The following is a 19,324-nucleotide window of genomic DNA, read 5'->3' as shown; positions in this document are numbered from 1 at the left end:
AACTGTGACTTCAGCTATTATCTTGTTCTTGTGAGGACAGGCTTATCAGGTTCCAGAGAATTAAGAAAAAGGAGAGGAGGGATTTCCATCTGCCCATTTCCCATGACCCTGACCTGGGTTTTCATGAAGTATGTTAATATACCAGTTTGACCCCCAGAAATAAAACCAGATTAATTCAATGTTATTCTGTAAAGAATAAAATCCATAAACAAATTAGAAAAATCTCGGCTCTAAGCTTTCCATGGACAGATTATCGAGTGCACAGAAACGTCATGACATCATCTACTTGGTATTCCTTTTTCTCCTCTCCAGGATTTAAGGGAAGGGCGTTCATACAATAATGATGCTGTGGGCATCTCGGGCAGGACGCAAACGAGAGCAGGGGGAAACAGAGCGGCTCTGTGCCTCCTGGTTTCCTCGGCACGCGGCCCAGTCAGGGAATCAAAGCCCAACTTTCTTCGGACTGAGGGGCTGTTGCTTCTGTGCTTTTCTCTGACATCCCCTGGCTTCAGCCTGACTTTAAAAAAAAAAAAAAAAAAACCTTACTATGGGAGAACCATGACTCCATGATGCTTTAGGATAGGCCATGGGTTATCTGATTCCAAATAAACAGTGTACTAAAACTGAAAAAAAATAAGAGAAACCCCCACAAGTCTAAGATAGCTCATTAATCCATTTAGTTCAACACCATGGAGAACATATTATGCTAACCAAGTTGATAAAGGAGAGTTTAAAATTCAAACTTGAAAATGTGGAGAAAGTCAGAACTCAAGTTTTCATGGAAAGAAATCTAAATTTTTAGAAAGAGAGCTGTGATTAAAACAATATGGATGACAGAAAGGAGGGACAGTGAGGATACTCAATGGGCGCAGGACTGGGGTGGGTGACACATCTGAGTGGGAGGAAGCAGCCACGCACCCAACCTGCCACCTGGGCTCCTCGAGAGGCTGCCTGGGTGTCACCCCCGGGAGGGCAATGCAGGCCCACTCCTCCGTTCTGCTAGGACAATGTGAAAATTTTGAAAAGTTCCCCCCACAATCAAAATAAAAAAAATTTCTTTAAAAACAGTTTCATCTCTTCAAACACTTCGGAGAAGCATACACACTGCACAAAGCAAAGCACAAAGCCGCGCCTTAAGGAGAATAACTCCCTTACCCTGAGTCAGCGGTTCTGAGGATTAGTCCACATTGCACGGTGTGAGCTCTGAAATCACATCACATCCCTTCTCAGCACTTCTGAGTGGCACCTGTGCGTGTCTGAGCTGAGAGCGCCCGTGCGTGAGGGGCCAGGGCACACGTGACGCCTGGCACATCGGGACCAACCTCCCTGCAGGCTGGACCACCTGAGCGGGCTCTGCCCGGGCTGGGGCAGCCCCCAGCCCCCAGCCCCTCTCTCGTCTCTATCTCACTCCTGCTGAGTGAGGACCGAATCCTCTCCAGCCCCCCAGACCCCTCGGGCCCAGCTCCCCGTCCACGCTCCTCACGGGCCCAGTTGAGCCTGTCCGTTCCTCCTGCACCGTTCCAGCTCCCAGCTTTCAAGTCTTACTCTCATCTTTGATCCTTCTCTCTCTATTTAAGAGCTTCATGTATTGCAATATTTTCTAGCTAGACATGGAGACTCTAATCTCTACATGAAGTTCAGCTTCTTTACAAACTTTTATTCTAAGACAAACACACTGACTCCTAAGTACTAACATTCCAGTTTCTGGATTAGGCGAAAGGGTTAAAAAAAAATCACTGATCGTTCTCAAAACAGACATAGGAAAAACACTCTCTGACTGCATATTTATGAGGAGCTCTGGTAGCACTGTGGATTATTTACCAGGAGATTACTTGGGGGTGGGGGTGGGGGTGGGAATGACATGTAAATAAATAAGAAAAGGGACAGGGTGATTACTAATGATAAATAAAAATATTTAAATACCAGTAGTCACCAAAATAACTGAGTAGAAAACCTGGTAACTTCCTACATTAACACTTAGAAGCTCTGTGGCATCTACATCTGGTGTTTACAGACTTGTGATGAAAATGACAGGGGCTTCCCAGGTAGCGCGGTGTTAAAAGAACCTGTCTGCCAATGCAGGTGATGCAAGAGACATGGGTTTGATCCCTGGATTGGGAAGATCCCCTGGAGGAGGAAATGGTAATCTGCTCCAGTATTCTTTCCTGGGAAACCCCATGGACAGAGGAGCCTGGCAGGCTACAGTCCACAGGGTTCCAAAGAGTCCAACAGGACTGAGCACAGCACCATCAATGAAAATGACAGCTGCAGTATGTAATGCGTTTACATTATTTGGGTCATACACTTTAATTTCTACCTTAGACTATTAGAAGTATTCTGTTTTTCTAATTAGAATTATACCTGTTTTTCCCAGGTCATTTTTCACATATAAAAAAGGCATATATTTCTCTTATAGGAAAGGGTGAGCAATAGAGACACAGGGACTGGAAAAGGTGTAGCGGCAAAGACACGGTGACTTTGTCAGAATTCAAGACACACATGTGCATAGGGACTCTTGACAGACAAATTTATGGAACCTTTTTGTTAGGTGTGTAGGCAATTACCAAATATGTGGACTATGTGTGTGTATGTGTGTGTATCTATATATGTATTTATGGCTGCAGTTAGCTGCTGTTTCCAGACTCCTGCATCTTGCTCCACTAGAGGATGGAAAGTGCCATTTCTGATTTGCTTTGAATACTCTCACTGGAGTCTTTTCACTTGTTGTCTTGAGTTCTGTCACACACACACTCACCTGTGACTTGCTTATCTGGAAGAGATGGGATTGGAATGGCTGACCCAAACTTAACCAGCAGACGCTCATATAACCAGTCAAAGTGTTTATACCTGTGGTTTACTGATCGATTAGTGTTCTGCAAGAGAAGGAAAGAGAAAAAAAGTTACCAATATCAACTACAGAAAATGAAGAAAAAAGCAAGCCGTTCCTAGTAATGTAAGCACGGTTCTGTTTTGATAACTTAGATACTTACAGTAGGGGTTAACTGATACTCAATGTAGCTCTTCAAACCGTACATTTTGGAGCCTTTCCTGGGATCTGCTACCACACAGTCAAATGTAGAGGAAGGGTAAACCCACATCGGGCCATAATCTCCAACCTACACATTGCAGGGAGAGGTGGAAAATCAGTTAACACAATTGATATAAATCATCAAGTGATTCTTTTTAGGGCTGGAAGTCCTTAGGAGAGTCATTCTTGCTCTTCTTTGAGAAATTATCTATATAAATGCTCTCTGTTCTTACTAAGGTTCTATTTGAAAAACACACTTAATCGAGAGGCACTTCTGCTCCCGTGTGGGCATCTTAGGCCACAGAGAGGGGCCGAGCTGCCTTTCCTCGAGAGGATGCTGGGCAGGACACAATCTCTCTCCAGTCCAGCTGTCCCAGTTTTATGTAATGAAGGGCTAGCTTTTAAAAATTTCAAATCTACTGCAGACTAATAGCTCTGTGAAAAATAAAACGACACACTTGGCTGTCTCAGCAATGCCAAACTGCCATCAAACTCCCTCAACGCTTACTCTCATCTTCTGTATGCCCTAATTCTTTTTCAAGGTGAAAGGAGGAAAAAGCGAGGTGAGGTATGAAAGTTCAGAGGCTACTAGGTCAGGACGGTGACTGGGGCCTAGAGAGCTTTAATAAAGGACTATAGGTCTCTGACAACAAGTGCTTAATATTATGATTCTCCAAGAGGGACCCAGGTCCAGAAAACCCTCCTGAAGCTGCAGGGCAGGAACCTTTGAGAGGAGCTTTGGGGAATTTCCCTCAGTGACGGGGCCCAAGAGAGGAGACTCTGACCGACCAGGGCCCGACATCCATGAGGTCATTACTTTACTAGTGGGTAGGGATGCTACACCTTGAAACCAAAGGACCAGGTCTCTGCTTCTTCTTGGTTTTCTGAAGCCTCTATGGCTTTCCTCACTTCCTTTTCCACACAAGAAGCCCACACAGGCAGGCCTGACTAAAATATGTGGGACAACTCAAATGCCGGGGTCCTTCGGCTCTGTTCCAACACTCTCACGCTTATGACAAAGTCCCATGCTTACAAGAATCTGAGGGGCAGGGGGGCCATGGGCTCTTGATTCTGTGGAATTTTTAAATTTAATAAAAAGAACAGGATACATGTTCAGTATTTACAAAAACATCTGAAGAAAAAAAAAATCTTTAACCTAACCATTCAGAAGATAATCACTCCAAGTTTGTGTTCAGGGAAGAAGGATTAAAGGGCTCTTTTCACAGCCCTTCTCTCTGGAGTTTTCCAGGATTTCAAGCATTCCAAAGAAGTAGGAACAAGTAATATAAAAAATAGTGTCATTCTTGCAATATTATTGAGTCTCCTAGGACCCAAAGATTATAGAATAAGACTAAATTATTTCCTCCTGAGTTGAGTCCATGGTGATTACATTCAAGGCCCCTTGTCCTCCTGCCCTATTCACAACTTACAGTTACATGACTAAATCAACAGGGTCAGAAGACAGCTACAGTTCTTTTCTAAAATTTTATCTGGAAATATACAGCTAGGTAACACTTAGAAAATCTATCCACAGTCAACATGTGGGTGAAACCACAGAGCCTGTGTCATCTTATGAGCAAGCCTTTCAAAGATGGATATTCTGAATGGTGTCACTAACTGCCAGCTTTCATTTGCTAGCTCCTTACCATGAACTGGACAATTGATTTAATGAGAGAAAACTATTACCAACACAGAGGAAAAGGGAACTATTCTGATAACATGCATGTACTCTGCCAAGGTAGAAACCTAAATATCTGAATTGTGTTTATTATCTAAATATGTTTGGCTAGTAGAAAAACAGCATGTAAAAGGTAACTTCAAGATACTTCAGAAAAAGAAATATTATAAAAAACACATATATACTATGGGTATTTGTTCAATTACTGGTAGTCTGAAAAGGTAAAAATAAAGAATGCCTAGACAGTAATGGGCATTAATTTATGCTATTTTTTATACTTTTAGTATACTGTCAGTTACTTACCTGGAGCACTAAATGTGTTTAAGAATACTTTCTAAATGACTAATAACCTTCTTTAAGATACTATACAGGAGCTTAATTAGAAACAAAGCAAAAAATAAACAAACTTACAATGATCGGAATTTTCTCTTTGGGTTTTGCCAGTTGCTTGGCCAACAAATACTGTTCCATCCCAGGTTTTGCAAATCCAGGAAATCTAATCATGAGGACAAACGTTCGTGAGTCTTATCCTTTTCCTTGTAAGAATTCTATAGCTCTCATCCACATTTACTTAATACAACAGTTTGAACTTGTTCTGTCTTTCAGATGTACTGGAACTAGGAAACTAAGGTAAATGAAACCTGACATAATCAGATTGTTCAACAGCCAGTTAGTCATTTAATTAAGCTTTATCTGGTAAGAGGAAAGTTTGACTCCAGAAGGTGTGATATTTATGGGTGCTCGATTTGCTTGATCTGAGACACTCTATTACCACACGGAGACCGAAGGGCAGACTAGAGACTGTCCCCCAGGCACAGAGGCAGACAGAAAGTACTGAGCAGATCGGTCTAGATGGCTCCATGGGGCGAAGGCCACACGCTAGCATCTTACATCCAAATTAAAGTGCTTGTGCACATTCTCCCTCAGGAGGCCACAATTACCCCGAAGAAACTGCCACTGTTCATAAGGACTTGTGCCATTTTCTTTGGAAATTGTCTTCGGAACCTGTCTTCTTAGAGACTTCAAACATGATAAACTTGGCTATTTCCAGAAATCAAATCTACACCCAAAGCAAAGTTCTAAAATGGAAGAAAAGGTGGAATCAATGTATACCCACCCAAAGCGCAACTTCTAAAGAAGACAAGATTGAGTTTTAGAATTTTTTTTAAAAAATAAACAGGGGGTAAAAATGTTCAGAAAGCAAAATACCTAAAATAGGAAAAGAAATCTTATTTCTACAAAAACCAGCCGTATTACGTCTGATTTCATTCCTAAAGCAAGCTAAAGGCCAATGTTACACTCACAGGGGCCCATATCGTTTCCTTTACCTCCCTGGGATTCAGTTTTTCCGAGAGTAAAAGAGATCATATGTACCACAAAGGGGTGTGAGAGCACCACGAGAGAAAACACACAAACTGCTCTGCACAAAGCCTGGTCATGGTAACAGATCAATACGTGGTAAAACATTTAAAAGAAAGTTATCATTATTATTTTTAGCTTTCCTGTGACATCAGCAATGAAACAATATGTCATGAGTTGATAAAGGTAAAAAAGAGTATTTGGCAGATTATTAAACGGAACATATATTTCACTTAAAAAAAAAAAGCTTCCAAGCTAAGAGCCAAATAAAAAAATAGACACGATCAAATCACGCCCCAAACTCTGTGATCACTGGAAAGAGAAACAGCCTCTCTGTCGCATCACAGCCTCTCATACGAGAGCCCCCGTTCCCCCAGCTCTTACACCTACTTGTTAAGTGGCAGCTTCATGGAAGAGCTGCTGGCCCGGCTGTTTCCTCGCTGAGCACCTCCTGCTTCTGCCGACTCTGGATCTTTGAAGTAGGGAGATGACTTGGGCTCATCCCAGTCTTCGTCCCAGTCATCATCATCACCAGTTGCTGGAGGTGAGAACAGAAGATTGTCGGTAAAGAGAGACCAAATAAGGACGGGATGACTTAATTTTCTGGTAACAGCTACCAACTGGGTTAACCAATTTTTTAAAGAAGAAGAAAAGGGTACATGGTCAGGATTACAATAAAGATGCGAAGAATACAGGCTCTGTTGTTACGCTTGTGAGTTACAGTTTTGAGTCTTGAGGATTCTGCCTTTTGGCACAAAAGACAAGTCAGAAACAACTTAAAGAGGGCTGTTGGCCCAAGTAACTTCAGATAAATGTCAACGATAAAAACACTCTGGAGGGCCTTCCCTGGTGGTCCAGTGGTTAAGATTCCGTGCTTCCAATGCAGGGGTCTCGGGTTCAATCCCTGGCCAGGGAACGAAGACCCCACATGCCATGTGGTGCGGCCAAAAGATGCCAAGCAAACCCTCGTTGGTGTGCAGGGAAGGTCTGCTAGAGGCCTGGCTGTGCTGTCCTGCTTAGTCATGTCTGGCTCTCTGCAACCCCATGGACTGTAGCCCGCCAGGCTCCTCTGTCCATGGAATTCTCCAGCCAAGAATACTGGGGTGGGTAGCCCTTCCTTTCTCCAGGGGATCTTCCCAACCCAGGGATCTAATCCATGTTTCCTGTGTTTCCTGCATTGGCAGGTGGACTCTTTACCCCTGGGCCACCTACACATTGATAAACCTAGCTTTATAAACTTGCAAACAAACAGGTCAAATACCCTTTAAGCCAAGAGACTGGGGAGGACAAAAGGGTGACAGATCTTTGAAAAGGAATTGCGTAACACGAATAATAACGCAGGCCAGAGAAGGATGAGGCGGTGGAGGAGAAGGGACAAGTCGTGACTAAACCAGCATCGGGAGCCTAACATTCTAGTGATCCTCTCCGTGTCAGATGGGGTGCTGCCAGCTTTCCTCCCGCTCACCCGCCCTCCGCCACTGTTCTCTGCCTCCGTCTCCCACCTCTGAAGGCCCAAGGTGTCCCTTCAACATTAGGCAGGAAAGTGCCCTGGGGTCTCCTCCCTGAGGGTGCCACCACGAGAAGCCCAGAGACAAATGTCAAAAGGAAAAAGAAAAGACTAGAAGGTATCAGAAGGATCTGGGCCAGGATTCCAGCAACACCACGTCACTGCAGAAGTGATGTCAGCAGTCTGGTCTGGACCCAGCCTCCGACTCCAGGGCCAGGTGGGAGCCAGAAAGCAGCACCTGCGCCCTTCAAGGCTCCCGACCCACGCCCCCTGCCCCCTGCCGTTCAGCACACTCAGTTCTGGGCATAATGAGCTCAGACAGGGGTCATTACAAAACAATGGGTGGGTCTCTTAATTTCAGAACAGACATAAATAACCTTTCTTAATTCCTTAACTGTTTCTCCTTTTAGAAAGTCTTCCTTTGCCTCAGTGTTTCCATTAAGCACCGGGGAGTCAAACAGGTAGTCCAGGAAATGACAGAACAGCTAAGTCAGAGGTCATAAACCGGCAGGTGATAAACCACAGTCAATCCATGTGCATATTTGTGCATATTTTTTTTGGCCCGAGATTTAAAAACAAATGTGTGTTAATAGCGAGGATTTTAAAGTGGGAAGTTGACAAAAAAATCGAGATTTCCAGCCTCTCTGGAGGAACACCAGCTCAGTCCTCCTGTGGCGCATCAACCTGCTGCCCACCTCCGTCCTCCAGCAGCCCCAAAGGATCACTCTCTTGTTTCACTTTATGAACCTGGTCCCTGCAAGCGTTTGCATGCTGACAAGGTTCTCCTTGACAGGGAGCCGAGAGTGGACCAAAGAGTATAATTACCTCATTTGGATTCAGAAGAGTCAGTTTGCCATTAGTGAGTGAGACCACAGTTCCCGTGATTAAACCCCTTTGACCGGGATGCCCTCTAAGGGTGCCCCTCCCCCTCACCTGGTCCTGGGATGCCCTCTAAGGGTGGCCTCCCCCGCACCTGGTCCTGGGATGCCCTCTAAGTGTGCCCCTCCCCTTCAGCTGGTCCTGGGATGCCCTCTAAGGGTGGCCCCCTTCACCTGGTCCTGGAATGCCCTCTAAGGGTGCCCCCCCAACCTGGTCCTGGGATGCCCTCTAAGGGTGGCCCCCCACCTCACCTGGTCCTGGGATGCCCTCTAAGGGTGGCCTCCCCCGCACCTGGTCCTGGGATGCCCTCTAAGTGTGCCCCTCCCCTTCAGCTGGTCCTGGGATGCCCTCTAAGGGTGGCGCCCCCCTCACCTGGTCCTGGGATGCCCTCTAAGGGTGCCCTCCACCTCACCTGGTCCTTGGTAGGCCTGGGGATGGCCAAAGGCCGAGTCCCAGTTGTTGGCAGCGCTTCTCTGGGCTGTGGCCCCCTCCGGCTTGGCTCCCCAGCCATCCGAGCTTTCCCAGTTTGCAGGTTTGGAAGCATTCCAGGCTGACCAGGGGTCACTGCCACTGCTGACCTGTTATTAGGGGTAAAAAAAGGAGAGGATATTTGTGACTTCTACAAAGCACTACTCAATTCAGTAGGAAGCAATTGAATAGGGGTGCTGAAAACTGATAGAAATGTAAAATAATTAAAAAAATAAAATTTTAGAAACAGGTAGGCAAGCACAAAAAGCAGCATCAATCGACTTTTACTGCTAGCAATTTGCCGTGTTTGCTCAGGAACTTTACAACTGTTAACAGAGAAACTCTCTTTTTTCCCCTTCCCCCAAGTAACAGCTTTTATGAAGCTGCTCTCATTCTCATTCGTGCTCTGACACTCCCACTGTGTAACAGAATATGTGACATATTCATAAATAACAACTATTTTCTATTTTCAAAGCTGACCTGAACAACACTGTGCCGTCTGTATCTCTTTGCATGCTTTTTTTCTCCACTTAATATGTTTTTGAGCTTATATATGCTAATAATATGCTTTATTGACCTTAACTGCTTGATAGTAATCAGTTGTATTTTTAACTGTTTGATAATTTTTATTTCAAAAGGTATTATGTTACCAGTTTAAAAAAAAATCAAAAGAATAAAAGGATATGAAATATAAAACCATTCTTACCACCTTAAGATGCCAGTCATTCTCTCAGAGACGACGACTCCTAACAAAGTCCTTTGTACATACTTACTCACACATGCCATGCAATGAGATTCTTTTTGCTTTAAACATGTTCTAAGTGAGCCACATACTTACTCATACATGCCATGCAGTGAGATTCTTTTTGCTTTGAACATGTTCTAAGTGAGCCACATACTTACTCACACAGGCCATGCAGTGAGACTCTCTTTGCTTTAAACACGTTCTAAGTGAGCCCCAATTACACTTTCTGCTCTGCACTTCTCTTTTGTTTTTCCATAGCCTGAAACATTCTCCTAGGTATTAACACATCAGCATGTGGACGATGACATTCTTTTACGCGACTCCACAGAATTCCTTTGTTTCCCATCATCTAAACAGCACGTGCTGATGCTCACTTAACTTGTTTGCAGTGTTTTGCTACTGCTAATAACGCTGCAGTGTACATCCTTATACATCTTTCCTCACATATCCAATAGATCTATGTGAAATTCCCGGAAGAAAATTACTAGGTAATGAAAGTGTGCATTTATTAATAAAATTGATAAGATTTTGTCAAACTGCTTCCTACACTCCTACTACATGCCAAGGGGTGGCGTCTTGCATAAAATGGGGCTATCATGCCAAGTTATTTTTAAAATATTTTCTACCATTATTCTTTTGCATAATTTTATAGTTTATTAATGTTATAAATAAAATTTTCAAATGGGTAATACATGGCACCCTATTTCAAGGAATACTGCAGTAAGAGGAGCCAGAGGCAACCAGTTTTTTTGTTGTTGTTGTTTTCTTGATTTTTAAAATAATTTATTTACTTTTAATTGAAGGATAATTGCTTTACAATATTGTGTTGGCTTCTGCCATACATCAACATGAATCAGCCATAGGTATACACATGTCCCCTCCCTCTTGAACCTCCTTCCCCACCTCTCTAGGTTGTCCCAGAGCCCCAGTTTGAGCTCTGAGTCATACAGCAAACTCCCACTGGCGATCTATTTTACATGGTAGTTCCCATGCTACTTTCCGCTTCTTTCCCACCCTTCCTCCCCCATTAAGTCCACAAATCTGTTCTCTAGTCTGCGTCTCCACTGGTGCCCTGCAAACTGCATCATCAGCACCATTTTTCTAGAGTCCATACATATCCATTAGTATACGACATTTGTTTTTCTCTGACTTATTTCACTCTGTATAATGGACTCTAGGTTCATCCTAGATTTTTAAATTTTAAACCTTCAACCTGTATGGAATTGACTTCGGTATAAGAAATAATATAGGAATCCAGCTTAATTTTTTCCTGTAGCCATCTGTTACCCTAACATCATTTAATGAATAATCCATTCTCTCCCCACTGATTTGAAAGCCACCTTTACCATACCCTGAACTTGGGACTATTTCTGGGACTCTTTCCTATAATCTATTCCTCTAATACCAAACTACTTTGGAGCCCACTAGACAGAATGCCATATGGTGAAGTTTGTACTTTACCATAACATCTTTTATTATTTTTACAGTGAACTTCAGCATTGGTTTTCTGTTTTTAAAACTAAAACAACCTTCAGTTTTAGGATTAGTATGTCAGTGGTAAAGAATCCACCCATCAATGCAGGAGATGCAGGTTTGATCCCCGGTTCAGGAAGATCCCCTGGAGAAGGAAATGACAACCCACTCCAGTATTCTTGTCTGGAGAATCCTATGGACAGAGGAACCTGGTGGGCTATGGGGTTGCAAAAAAGTCGGACACGACTTAGTGACTAAACAACAACATGTCAAGTTTAAAAAATGTGATTTCATTTGAACCTTAAATTTGTAGATAAATTTAGGGAAAACAAATAGTGCCTTAAAATTTTTTTTTTTCAATGCTGAAATCTATTAATTCAAGGACATGGAATAGCAAAGTCTTCCTTCTCACATACAAAACAAAATGAAACAAACCTGATATTAGAGAGAGAGAGAATTACCCAAATGGCCTCATATGCCTCTCTAATGTTTTAGAATGCCACCGTGGTTGGGTTTTTTCTCACTCTTCACCAATTGACATATGGAGGGATAACTGCCAGCCACCTACCAGAAGCGTCGACAACAAAGCACACGTTTTACAAAGGAAATATGACTGCATTCTAACATCTCTTGTACCTTCAAGATGATGTTACTAATGATTTTGCTCAACGTCAAATATTAACAGAAGAAAGACATTTCATCCATATGACTGTCAATTTCTCAAATACACAGCTGACAAGGAGCTCCTCTCAAGCCACTCTAGTGGATTCTGGAAAAGAAGGCTGTTGTGCTGAGAGCTGGCCAGTCACACCGCAGTTAGAATCCCTTCCTCCACAGCTTTCTTCAGGGGTGGGGGTGGGGGAACAGATACTCTGTGCTCTCCAGATTCTAAACCAGGAGGTTTTGTTTTCACAATAAAAACTTCAAAAGGTCTGCAAATTCTGGATGGTAACATGACAGTACAGATATTCGTCTGGCATTTCTAGAAACTACTGAGGAAAAGGAACAGAGAGCTGCAATCTAGAACAGACGAGTGAAAGTCCTGCCCCGCTGGAGAGTAAGACTGTTGGCAAACCGGCAGAGAGAGGCATCCTAGCAACACGGAGGAACAAATGGGACATGAAATTCACAGCAAGTATCCTAAAAAACTGAAACACATAACATGATACTCTGAAAAACTACTTCGTTAATAAATCGTTTATAATCAGTGCATCATGACTGGGTCATGTGCAGGACCTTGGCTCTCTACCTAGGTGATGAAATCCGTATTGGCAAATCACTGTTTGCTTTTGTCCCACGCCCCACCCCCCTGCCCCAACCCCAAACCCCTCTCACCCCCGGGGAATATTCCTTCTTTCTTATTTCAGCTTGACTTGTGCTGATAAATCTTTCAAACCTGACCAACTAGAAATCTCCCCAGGTTCTATCCCTAGGGCCCCTCCTCTAATAGCAGTACTGAACAACCAGCTCCCAAAGCCAGGGTCTGCCACCCCCTGAACCCGCCCTTCCTGTACTTTGGCCTCTGGCTCCTCCGCTCTCCACCCCCAACAACCCTGCTGTCCCGACTGCAGGCACCTGGTCACACGACCATCCAAGCCTCTCCTCTGCTTTCTGCCAGCTCTCCTTCCTCTTTCTACCCAGCGAGGTCTTCATCCTCTTCTTTTCCCTCCCTTTATGGTAACAACCGCCACACCCCCCCCCCAACCCAGCCCCCTGGCCATGACCAACTCAACTGCATTATTTCAAAACCTTTCACTAGACCTCACTGACCATAGGATGGATTCTAAGCTCATTAGTCCACTGATCAAAATCCTACCTTTTCCTTCCACGACGTCCCCATCCTCACTAGTCGCCACTGATCCTCATTCTACGCATCAGCCTGCAGTTTCCCAGACTTTCCCACATCCTTCCCTTTGTTCACGCTCTACTCTCCATCTGTGCACCAAGCCTGCAGGAAAGCTGTGCATCTCACATACACATGTAAAGGGGGGGGCAAGGATGAGAACACTGGCCCACTGGTTCAACTTTAAATCCCCTTATGAAATTGTGCAGGAGACTCGGGTTCGATCCCTGGGTTGGAAAGATCCCTGGAGAAGGGAAAGGCTACCCACTCTAGTAGTATTCTGGCCTGGAGAATTCCATGGACTGTACAGTCCATGGGGTCACAAAGAGCTGGGACAGGACTGAGCCACTTTCACTTTACTTTATGAAACTGCAGCAATTTGACTCAAGTAAACAGCCCACAGGTTGAACGTTAAATCCCTTTATGAAACTGTAGCAATTAGACTCAAGTAAACTTCTCCTGGGCGCAGTGGTTAAGAATTTAAGCTCTAGAGCTGTCTGTCTGGGTTTGAATCCCAACTTTACCGCTTACTAGCTGTATGAACTTGGCCACTTACTCCATCTCTCTTAGTTTCCATACTTACTGAATGGATATAACAGCATTAACTTCCTCACAGGACTTTTGTAAGGATTAAAAGACATAATGCATATAAAACATCTCACAGAGTATCTATCTAGCACATAGCACAAACTCCGCAGAGGTCATCTTACTACACGGGGGCTCACTTAGAATATAAAGAAAAGCCTGATGACTGGTAATCTTTGAGTGAATCCCCATTAGTTTACACTTTAGAGGAAAAGACCATCAATTATATTTTCAAAATAATGCCAGATCACATTAATAGAGAAACTTTTATTTAAATAGGTGATTATAGGCACTTAAAATACTTTCTATTCTAGCCAAAGATTTGTTTCCTTCAGATACATATAAGAAAGAGAAAGAAGACAGAAATGTTTTGCCATAAAGTTCAAAAGCAAGTCTTGATTCTTGGGGGTTTTGGCACATTTTCTGTGTGCTGAATGCTGAGATCTTGCTTTTCTTCAAAGCCTAACCCCAGTTGCAACGAACTGGGCTATAGAACAAGTGGTTTAACGATCCTTTGGCCTCTGACTTCTTTGCTCTCAATTCCAAGAACCCCTTCCGTCCCTCACCTGCAGACATCTGGCGGCACGATAATGCCTTCTGCTCCTCCGCTAAGGTCTCGAGGGGCCTCTCTTTTCCTTTGCTCCCAGGCCTTCCCTCTTTCTCCTTTCTACTGAGTCATCATTCTCTTCTGGGCTGGCCCCCCTTACAGCATCAAAAACATCCAGACTGTCAACTCCATGGTTAAAAATCCTTCATTAGACCTCACTGTCCCTGGAATAAATTCATCAATCAAGTCTCGTTGAAAGTCTTAGCTGAAAGGTCTCCAAGCTATAAATCCCAATCACCCTTTCAGTTCCTATAAGTCCCACTTTCTATGTTGCCATGTTTCCAAGAAGACCTTTATTTAGTTAGCTACTTTACCGGAAACAACACCTTGCTTGGGGGAAAAGGATTAGTTCTAAGGGTTTCAAATTGAATTTTACCTTATTTATGGAAGGAGAAGGAGAAGGAGAAGATGAAGAAGGTGGTGATTGGCTGAGACTTTCAAGACAACCAATCTGAGCCAAAATATCCACCTTAAAATAAAAAAAGGTGCTCAGTAAATGAAGGGTGGGGGAAAAAAAAAGAGTATACCGAAGCTAAAAAAAGCAAATGCATAGCAGGGCTAAGTTCAGCAGAAAATTCCAGCATGCCACTCATGCACAAACATTACACGCAGAAACCAAAGCCCTAGTGCATAGTAGCGGGTTATCCTCCGTGCATTAATGTATGTTCTGAAGACTGTTGTTGTCACAACACAGCATCACTGAAGTACTAAAAGTAATTATACACAGCACAGAAGGAATGGAACAAATACCATGCGAGTCATACAGTCACAGAAAAAGAACTCCAGAGGAAAAGCAATGCCAAGCTTTACAAAACGTCAGGATGTTGAACTAGTGCTTTCAAAGCTACCAGATGTGAGATGAGCAAAGCTTCCTGGAACCTGAGAGCCACAAAGAACCTACCCAGGACTGGCTAAGAGCACAGAACAGCCTGCGAGGCCGTGAACTCTGCGAGCTCCTGAGCCGCTGGCCACCTTGGTGTGTAGAATTGACTTGAGAAGAGATAACCGATACGCTCCCCGGAGCTAGGCAGTGGCCAAGTCAGCATCGCTGAGGGGGACCACCTTGGAGCCCAGCTTGCAGGCTTCGAATCCCAGCTCCACAACCATCTAGTAGGGAAGTCATGACTGCTGACATCTGTATGGTGTTCGAGAACGCACTTTCCAGGTATAACTTCCTTCTGAAGAAAGTGGTGGTATGATTTCCATTTTGTAAATGCAAGTAAATTTGGTTTTGGAAATCAACTAATAATACAAGAAGACAATCATGATGGAGTAACTGCGATCCAGTTTATGCTTCCACTTAAGACTAAAAGAGACGTTATATATGAAGCTGTCTTCAAATCACTGGCCAACAGGCAACAGGGGACCTGACACCCACCTAGAGAGACCTTCCAGGCCTCAGGTCAGGGACGGGGGATCTACACAAAGACCACTGGTCTCGTGAACTGAGGAGACAGAGCTGGGAGTCTGGCGCAGAGCGGTGAGGAGGAGAGAGCGGCACAGAGGCCCCAGAGACTGGGTGAAGAGGTGGGGATGGGATCCCAGGTCTTAGGCTGCGTACCGATCAGCACACACATACGAGAAAGCGGCCACATGAAGGGTTAAGTATCAACCTCTTGGCAGGGCGGATCTCACCAGCCAGCACGGAAAACCTCAGGATTCAGGATTCATGGGGTGTGATATCAGGTACAGAACCGCAAAGGCTTTTGCCTCAGAGACAGAGGCAAAAATATCCCTAGGCTGAACATTGCTCTGGCCCCACCCTAAGAAGCTTACACTGGAAGAATTAAACTGTTTCCTAAGTAACTTCCTTTTTAAAACAACAGCAACAACAACAACAAAAACCCTACTAGTCTGCAACCGCTGGCCACAAAAATAATAGGATCTGGTTTTGTTATATTTTGCTACTTAGCTGTACTTTGCTTCTGAGATGACATCCTTGGGCCACCAGGACGAATAAGAATCAAACTCTTACTTCTGACAACAGGCATCAGTGAACGTGGGCAAGGGCCTGTTTAGAAGACCACAGCAAGACTGACTTGCCTCACTGGTTTCCCAGGATGTTCTTCTGGATTCAGAGGAAATCAGGTCTTTTGGTTCAACTGGTTTTCCTGTTCTTCAAGACACAGTCTAGGAAGAACACTCTTCACTGCCCAGATCACGAGACTGACAGTGCTGCAAGAGAAGACGCCCGCCCTTCTCTGTGTCCACTTGAACTAGGTCAGACCTCGGCTATGAGGCCATAACCGAGGTCTGAGAATTAATGAAAAAGGTAACTTATATTTCACTATGGTTGCTTTCTGCTTGGCTTTCTACCAAACTAGCGAACAAGAGTACAAAGAATATATAGAAAGGTTCAACAGAGGCTGACGAGTAAGCAGAGCTCCCGCTGCCCACCTGGTTCCTTATAGAGGATGCTCACTCAAAGTTCAGTACAGGTCAACACGGGTCATTCAGTTTGACAAGTCTACCAGGTAAGAAGGGTCAGTAATCAGGGGACTCACCACCTTGTATATTATCATCCTGGGGGAAAGGTTTTGGAAGCATTCGTAGGTCCACCTTATTACACGCAAGGAAATTCTCGTGTGTGCCTCGGTCACACACGTCTACACCTTACTGGTTACGCTGTCACGGTCATTCACACTGCTACACCCTAATATACAGTCTCCTGCTTGGAGGGAAAGAAGGAAGGAAGGAACTTCCAGAGGAAGACTTTGTCCAGGGGCATACAACAAAAATGAACAGAAATTAACTGGGTTTGTGAAAGCCGAGGTTATGGTGTTTTGGTTTGCTTTTTGTAACTCATCTGCCTGATTGAGGCATAACGTCTTTATCTGACATTTCTCATTCATCAGATGTTTAATAACCATGTGCCAATTGTGTCAGGAAATGGGGATAGTAAACAAATAATGTGATTCCTTTATAAGCCAAGAATATTTCAATCAGTTTCTGATAAAGGTTTAATTCTCTTTCTCAAAAAGGCCCACAAAAAGTATAGAATTGTCTTATATAAAAAGCCTAATCATTTCAGCTCAAAATACAGATAGAACTTGTAAAATTTCCCATTTTGTTCTTTATAGATTTTTTGCTAAAAGGACATCATTGAATTCTACAGATGAACCTCTACTGATTTAAAAAAGCCATCTACAGAAATATAAAAACTTACACATTCATTTAAAAATAAGGCTAGATCAGAACAACATTCTAATTCTATTTGCAGCCAGTCACATAAGTACTACTGACTGGAAAGTACCCCCTCAAAGCTCAAACAGCTCACTGTTCAGTCACTAAGTCGTGTCTGGTTCTTTGTGACCCCATGGACTGCAGCACACCAGGCTTCCCTGTCCTTCAGCACCTCTCGGAGTTTGCTCAAACTTATGTCCATTAAGTCGGTGATGCCATCCAACCATCTCATCCTCTGTCATCCCCTTCTCCTCCTGCCCTCAATCTTTCCCAACATCAGGGTCTTTTCAAATGAGTTGGCTCTTCGCATCAGGTGGCCAAAGTATTGGAGTTTCAGCTTCAACATCAGTCCTTCCAATGAATACCCAGGACTGATCTCCTTTAGGATGGACTGGTTGGATCTCCTTGCAGGCCAAGGGACTCTCAAGAGTCCTCTCCAACACCATAGTTCAAAAGCATCAATTCTTTGATGCTCAGTTTTCTTTATAGTCCAACTCTCACATCCATACATGATCACTGGAAAAACCATAGCCTTGACTAGACAGACCTTTGATGACAAAGTAATGTCTCTGCTTTTTAATATGCTGTCTAGGTTGGTCATAACTTTCCTTCCAAGGAGTAAGCAAACAAAAACGTCTCATTCATTTCTAAAAAGTAAGTTCTGTAAAGATTCAGTGATTGAAGAGTTTTTAAAAAGATCTATACTGAGAACCTTTTTATAATTATATAATTTAAACACTAACAACTGGGCGAAAACCAACATGAGGACAAGTATTAACACATGTTTAGCAATGATATCTGAGATTTATTTTCACCAGCAGGCTAATACATGCTGGAGGCACAGCTACTAATAGGAAGTGCTCCTGAATCTGTAAAATACCAGATAAATAACTAATAATGAAACCACCAATAACCACTAAAAACTATTCTTTTTTAAAGGTATTGTAATAGCTGTCCTTATCCACCTTAAAATTATACTAGAAAAAGAAAAAACAAGAATCTAATTCATTTCTTAAATATCCTTCAATAAGTTTTCTACACTGTTTGCAACTGTGGTGTCTCTGTGTATATATATGTTTGTATTTTATGGTATGTATATATTTATTTTATTTAAAAAATTTTTATTGTGCTGAAATGTAATGTAAAAGTTCCCACTGTAACCATTTTTAAGCGCATCGTTTCATGGCATTAATTACATTGTCAATGCTGTGCAGTCATCATTACCGTTTTCATCAAACTCCCCCGTCCTGTGTATATATTTAAACACCAGGAAGGTAACACTACCCGTAGGGAGATGCCTTTGTAAAGGCCCGATCATCCACATCTGCACATCTGAAGCTACCCTTGTTCTTCTACCAGCAGCCCTGGCTTCCCGAGGGGCAGCTGTCCTGCACTCTCCCTGGCCAGCCCCTGCTGATGACGCGGATTCCTGGCTCTGCTGTGCAACAGCGCTGCAGGGGACCCCCTCTCCTGCCCAGACGCCTGTCCGACAGCAGAGCCGGGGGCAGGCTCACAGGTGCTGGGTCAGAGAGCAGACGTGCTTCACGTACTAACACAGACTCTCACACTGTCCTCTAGAAAGCTTCATCGGTTTATCTTTACCAGCTCCACATCGGAACTGCCTACTGAACATGCCTTTCCTCACATTAGGTGTTAAAACACTTTAATTCTCTGCTAATTTGACAAAAAGAATTTCAAAATGAGCATTTTGCAATATTTACTGGCTCTTTGTACTTTCTTTCCAATGAAAAAATCTGTTCACCCCCTTCACCCATTTCTTTTTCTGAGCTGTTCATCTTTTCCCTATAGATTTATGAGAGTTCTCTATTAACAGAATTACCTGGTACCTCTGGCACGTTAGAAATTCTTTTCCTAGGTGAATATTACTTTTTGATTTAAATGTACCAGCCTATGGTTGCTATAAATTCTGTTGTGTTTAGAAACACCTTCTATATCCCAAGGTTATAAA

At 43.4% G+C, this 19,324-nt stretch overlaps 1 protein-coding gene across 2 annotated transcripts in view; it reads right to left on the bottom strand.

Moving 5' to 3' along the window:
• Positions 1–19,324, bottom strand: part of SNX9 (sorting nexin 9) — an 89,731-nt gene that overhangs the window by 25,599 nt on the left and 44,808 nt on the right. Inside the window, exons 5-10 of one of the 2 annotated variants that reach the window (XM_086318542.1) lie at positions 14,549–14,641; positions 8,864–9,029; positions 6,456–6,603; positions 5,118–5,202; positions 2,991–3,116; positions 2,756–2,873 (exon numbers count right to left, since the gene is read on the bottom strand). In XM_086318542.1, the coding sequence (XP_086174668.1) occupies positions 2,756–2,873; positions 2,991–3,116; positions 5,118–5,202; positions 6,456–6,603; positions 8,864–9,029; positions 14,549–14,641 (736 nt within the window). The remainder of the gene's footprint in view (positions 1–2,755; positions 2,874–2,990; positions 3,117–5,117; positions 5,203–6,455; positions 6,604–8,863; positions 9,030–14,548; positions 14,642–19,324) is intronic. The other variant, XM_086318541.1, reaches the window with a different exon arrangement.

Source organism: Bos grunniens, chromosome 9, assembly GCF_055505025.1.
Source record: "Bos grunniens cultivar Pamir isolate PY7600 chromosome 9, Bosgru_T2T1.0, whole genome shotgun sequence".
In the NCBI taxonomy this organism is placed as follows: domain Eukaryota; kingdom Metazoa; phylum Chordata; class Mammalia; order Artiodactyla; family Bovidae; genus Bos; species Bos grunniens.
This window is presented reverse-complemented; position numbering and strand designations above follow the sequence as displayed.